The 6,425-nt window shown below is 33.4% G+C and overlaps 1 protein-coding gene across 1 annotated transcript; it reads right to left on the reverse strand.

The window, feature by feature from the left end:
• Positions 1–1,349: 1,349 nt before the first annotated feature.
• LPAR4 (lysophosphatidic acid receptor 4) lies at positions 1,350–4,596 on the reverse strand. The gene has a single exon (XM_036114539.2). The coding sequence runs from the start codon at positions 4,472–4,474 to the stop codon at positions 3,362–3,364; it is 1,113 nt and encodes a 370-aa protein (XP_035970432.1). The 5' UTR covers positions 4,475–4,596; the 3' UTR covers positions 1,350–3,361.
• Between the last annotated feature and the right edge of the window lie 1,829 nt (positions 4,597–6,425).

Below are 6,425 nucleotides of genomic sequence, written 5' to 3' on the forward strand. Positions count from 1 at the left end.
GCATTTGAAATCCAAGTTGTAATTAAAGCTGAATTATTGCTTTTGTTTTTAAATGTAAAATAAAAATCAATTTTATATTTAATTATACACTGCATTTTGTTGGTTACATTGTTCATATGACACAAGTTTTTATTATTAGCATATTATATTAACTATAAAAATTGAAATCACTTAAAATAAATTGAAATATGGAAAATTAAACAGAACTAAATATGGAGATTACACAAAAGGAAACTAATTTTTTGATATATTTTATGTCAACCTGGTTAACATATCCCATTAAACTGTTTGGTGTCATCATCCGGAAATTTTATAATTTTGAGAGCCAAGGGCACAAACAAAAAGTTACATACAGTTTATACTTTACAAGTGGGAAGAAAGAATACTAAAAAAACAAAAAGATTACTCATACTTTGATTACTAATTTGATCTTACAACATAACCTAACAAATGAACTTAGCCTAACTTAACCTAATTTAATTGAACTGAACCTAATGCTTATACATTCTATGTATAATGTTTTCACAAGACAATATAATGCATGATTATTTTTTAGGACTTTAGATAACAAGAAAAAAGTAATGCATTTTTGAAAGTTTAGTTTTATTATTGTTCTATCGTTTTAGCACTTTTTTTCAATGATTCCCTAACCCAGGCTCAGATTTAGTCATTTTAGTCATTTGTGTCCTGGTAAGGAGACAGATCTTACAAAAGAAACTAGGCAATTTACTGTATATCAAGCCTGGAATTGTTTTTTTCTTTCTTTCTTTCTTTAATATAAGACTCATCAACAAACAGTATTAAGTCAGGATTTGGTATTGGAGCATCCAAAAATTCTGTTCTGGGCGTGGATACTTTTGATTTACAGAATCACAATGAAAACATTCTCCTCATTCAGTAATGGTTATATAGTTGTTGGAGAATGTTACACTAGCAAATGTTAATACAAGGAGGAGAAAATAATAATTCATAATTAATCAATTGGTATAAAAACGTTGGATAGTTTCCATTAGTGATAGGGATTTATACATACAGTAACATTTGATTTAAAGGTTTCATGTAAGGGGAGTGGGTGAGGGTATGGGTGAAATAGGTGATGGGGATGATTAAGGAGTGCACTTGTGATGAGCACAGGGTGATGTATAGAATTGTTGAATCACTATATTGTATACCTGAAACAAATATAACACTGTATGTTAACTATACTGCAATTAAAATAAAATAAAATATAAAGGATTCATGTAAGAAAAAATAAGGTTACATTACGCTCATGTTTTAAACTTAAAAATCAGTATTTTTAAATCTATATATCATCAGAAAGAAAAACAAAGGTTAATGAGAATTTTAAGAATTTGATTATTGTTTAAAATTTTTACCTTTTCTATTAATGTTTTATGGTGTTTGGGGTTTTTATTTTGTTTTGTTTTGTTTTTAATCACTTCCTGGCACAATTTAAGCAACTTACAAGATGCATTGTTCATGGAGGATTTACTTTAAAAGTCTTAGCATTTTTAAGTTGCCATATCATCCAAATATTTTAAAAATTAATTAATACAAATTTTCAGAATGTTTTATTGTTTTGCAATGTTTTAATTGTTTTGTCTTGTGTGTGTGTGTGAGGAATGTAGATGAGGGAATATATTTCCATTCCTTCTGACAGGAGCACCAATGTAGCACCTTTCAAGCTATATTGTGCTCAGAAGCTCTAGTTACATGTTTTAATATTCTTAAATCTACATTTCATCCAATAAACGGTAAAACACTTTAAAGATTATTTTATTTATTTTGTTGTTTAAGTGGGTTGTAAAAAAATGTTTTATCGTCTTTTGTATATTTGTAAATATTGATTTTAATTGCTCCTGAACTAGGCACCAGTTTAGTAGCTTCCTAACTGCATTTTGATCCAAAGCATCATATGAAAGCCATGGTATTTTGCAAGTTTTACAAATGCTCAAAAAATACAAGTTTTAAATTTTTGTGTGTTTTGTTTTGTAGGGGGTTGTTTTATGAGTATCTTCACTCAATTTGGTCCTGATTTGGGCACAAATTTAGCAGATTTCTACCTGTATTGTACTCTAAAATTTCACACAAATGATACAGTATTTTTAAATTTACAGAACCTCAAAAAATAAATAAAATATAAATGCAAATGTTAGGAATCATTTTTTGTTGTTTTTATTGTTTTGTAATTTTTTTCTGAGTTTTATTTTATTGATTTGGGTTGGTTTATGTAGTTTTTTCAATATGCTCCTGACCTGGCCACAAATTTAGCAGCAATCTGGCTACATTGTGCTCCAAAATTTAATATGAAAGAATAAGTGATTTAAAGTTACAGATCTCTACTCTCCACCCAAAAAAACATTAAGAAAGTTTTAAGAAAGATTTTTAAATGCGTTTTATTGTTTTATTTTTTGTTAATATTTTGTTGTTAATTTTTTTTTTCAATTTGCTCCTGACCTGGGCACAAATGCAGCAGTATTCCAGCTGCATTGTGCTCCAAAGTTTTATATGAAGAATATTTTATAGAATCAGTCTCTCAAAAGAAAGATAATTGGAAATTAAGAAAAAATGTTGGTGTTGCTAGTTTTTTAATGGATATTTGTTGTTTTATGTGATTTTCTGTTTTGTACTTATTTTGGGCACACATTTAGCAGCTTTCTGGATTTGAAGTTTCATATGAAAATTTTAATGTAGTATAAAAAAAAGGAAGATTTTTTTTTAAAAAAATGACACTGCTGGGACCTGCAAATGTGTAAATCCAGTTACTTTTGTTTCTTCCCAACCATATTCAGGCAAACACAATTTATGTTTCTACTTTCAAAATATATACAATAAATTTTGCCAGCTCTTTTAAATTTGACACATTTCTTATTAATAATGTTAGGCTAAAATATGTTCTTGAGCTAAAATATACTCTATGACAATACAAAAATGGAAAAAAAGACTCACATGTATCAGTAGTAACACAAAGTTTTTTTTTAAATAATCCCTGAATTTGTTCTATATTTATAGGCCCAACCTAATTACCAAATATTACCAAAGTGGAAATATCTTTTAAAAAAAATTTAAAATAATCTCCATATCACTAAAGTCAAGGCCACTGGCTACTCATATAATGTGATACAATGAAATTACAACACAGCAGAAGAGTTTGGCAATCTCTTTTGGTTGTTGTAATTAGACCTGACCTATAATTATTGAACAAAACAGCATATGCACAATAAACATTCAAATAAATGTATCTGACTGTATTCAGTACATTAATCTATTTTCAGTATCATTAGCTTCAAACTGTCTTGTTCATAGCATAGGAAAAATCATAAGAAAGACCATATCTGGACCTAAAGACAGTTCTCATTACCTAAAAGGTGGATTCTAACATCAGTTCACCACCATTATGTGTTGTTTGATCACTAATCTCTTCTTGAATAGCTGGAAGGGAAGGCTTTGTGGTTAGAGGTGTTTCAGTCTTAAACAGGGACTCCATCTTGATATGGGTATTGATGTAGAAGGACTTCTGAAAAGACTCAAGGGTGAAGTAATAGATAAAAGGGTCAAAGCAACAGTTCAGAGTTGCAAGGCACAAGGTGATTGGGTACATAATCTTTGCAAATCTTTCCAACAAGCAATTAGTAATGGCTTGGGAGCGCACTAGGGCATAGAGGAAGAGGACAGAGTTATAGGGTACAAAGCATACCATAAAGACTGCCATATGCACTGTGATCATCTTCAGCACTTTTTTCTTATTGGTCCCAATTTGAGACAGTGTAGCAGGCTTGCGAAGGGTTCTTAGCACCACAGAAGAGCAAGAGACATTCAATATCAGAGGAATGATGAAACCAACAACTTCAATAAATATGGTGATCTTGGACAGATAAGTCTTCCAGACACGTTTGGAGAAGCCCTCAAAGCAGGTGGTGGTTGCATTGTTGACATTAGTGGTGGAGAACAAAGAAGCTGAAATACCACCACTAAGGACTAGGATCCAGACTCCAGCACACACAATGGCAGAATTCCTCCTTGTCCTAATGGTACGAGATCGGAAGGGATAAACAATGGCCAGGAAACGATCCACGCTAATACAGGTGAGGAATAGCATGCTCCCATAGATGTTGGTGAGGAATGCAGTCCCAGAGATCTTGCAAAGGGTGTCACCAAAAGGCCAGTGACGGTTGAAATTGTAAAATATTTTGAAAGGTAGAGTGCAGACAAAGAGCAAATCAGAAAGGGCCAGATTGGTGATGAAAATAGCAGTCTCACTTCTCATTTTCATGCGGAAGCAGAAGACAAACAGAGAGGCACTGTTGGTTATCAGACCCAGGATGAATACAACACTGTAGACAGCACCATTTAGATTATACTTGAAGGAATCATCAACAATGCAAGTATTATTGGCAGTAGCATTGCCTAACCTGGGTCTGAAGCTTGAATTTAAATCTTGAAATTGAAAGTCAATGAATCTTCTGTCACCCATTGATTTTTTTTTTTTTTTCAGAAGGCCTGCTGGCTGCAGGGTTCACCACTTTGAGACTAGAGACTGGTAAGAAATATTTTCCTCCTATGGGAGACAAGATGGAATGAATAATCAAATCTGCCTTCCATTCATTTCTATGGAGTAAAAGATACCCTGTCTACCCAGAATGGAAACAATATGCACATTCAACTGGTTTGACAAGTACATTTTGAGCACCAACCATATGTTAAAAGGTACTATAAGAGTATGTTGCAGGATTGGGAGAGATCACACTCAATATAATATATGCAATACCATATGTAGCATTGCAATGAACAGGAATAAGAGACTAAACAGCAATGGAGGAGACTAACAGCAATGGGGGGATGGGGATGGAGACTAAACAGCAATGGGGGATGGGGATGGAGAAACATTTAACTCTGATAGTTAAAATGACACTAATAATTTGAAATGCGTATGGAGTTTTTTAATTTTCAAAAATGCGTTTTATTTGATTCCCAAAGGAACACCATAAGGTAGGCAAGAAAGGAATTTATCACCATATTACAGGAGAAGAAACTGAAGTTTATGTAATTTAGAATTACAATGTCAGAATTAGAAGAATGTGTAAATGGTACCGTCAGAACTAGAATTCAGGTTTTTCATTCCTAACCAAAGAATTGTTAAACTTATCTAAATTATATTGTCTCTCTTCCAATACTAGTAAACTTCATTGTCTGAATATTAGTTCTATTGCACGAGACTACAGGTCGATATGGGACCTCCAGGACATGCTCTTAAAGAAGTTATGACTAAACTTCTGAAGTAAATTATTGATTCACCTTTTTCTTCTAAAACGTGAGTTCAGAGAGCAAGGATCCTTCAGTTGATTAAAGCTTCTGGTGAAAAGATTTTTCACGGTATTACATAGCCTTTCTAGGGTGATAATTCAAATAAAAATCTCAGAGTTTCCCTCTTGCAGATTGTAGTTCCCTCTCCAAGTTTTTCTCTTCCTAGATGCCTAGCCTAGGATGTCTTCTTCTTCCCCTTCCCACTGCCCAATCCGTTACTTTCATGTCTTCAGCTCCTAAAGTGGCCCTAATCAATAAAACCTTTTCTGGCTGAATACAAGTGAAGTGTGAAAAGTAGATTTGACTTAAATGCCTATCTCCCTGCCCCACAATATACTTCTGATCTGATCAGTAACCAGCCCTTTGCTTGCCACTGCTTATACATGTGGCAGTCATTAACTTAATCATCTTTGTTGGGTATCTGGGCCAACATTGTTCTAAATTGCATATAGAAATCTTACTAACTTTCTAGGTTAACAGCTGCCATAGGAACTGTCTTTTGAATTCTCTGTAATACACTATGGACAAGTAACTGCGGAACGAATTCTTTTCAATGAGGACGATATGGAGTAAAAGTGGTCTTCGCTCCCTGACATAACCAATAATGGATTTTCACATGATTATATTTTAAAATGTGAAAGGCATTTTTCTGAAGTGATTTCTCCTTACATTACTCTTTCCTTCCAACTCCCAGGGAACAGGTTAAAGGGCCACTCTTTGTAACAGAGAAGGGAGTGGAGGAAGGAATCTGCCTGAGATATAGAGGCCTGAAGTTACTTCAACCAGCATTTGGATTGAGAAAAAAAAAAAATGATTTGAGAAAAAAAAATTCACTCACTGCAGTGCCTAGAGGGAGAAATGGCCTTGGAGAGATGACTTATGGGATGTAAATCAAAGAGTTGTCGCTTTTAATAGCTAAAGTTCCCAAGTTAAGATTGGAAACTTGCTATTCCTCAATTCTCATTCAAAAAATCTTTATGGAGTGCCTCCCCTGAGCCTAACACTGCACTAAGATCATATTCTTTCTTGGCCATTTCATCCCACAGGCCCAGCTCAATGTTTGCCACAATCAACCTTGATATGTAAAAGCAAAGCATAGTAAGAACCTTGACCAAGTAAGG

The sequence above is a fragment of the Halichoerus grypus genome, chromosome X (genome assembly GCF_964656455.1).
Source record: "Halichoerus grypus chromosome X, mHalGry1.hap1.1, whole genome shotgun sequence".
NCBI lineage: Eukaryota > Metazoa > Chordata > Mammalia > Carnivora > Phocidae > Halichoerus > Halichoerus grypus.

Excerpts from the sequence above, each read along its gene's own strand:
- LPAR4 (XM_036114539.2), bottom strand. The coding sequence starts at position 4,474 with ATGGGTGACAGAAGATTCATTGACTTTCAATTTCAAGATTTAAATTCA.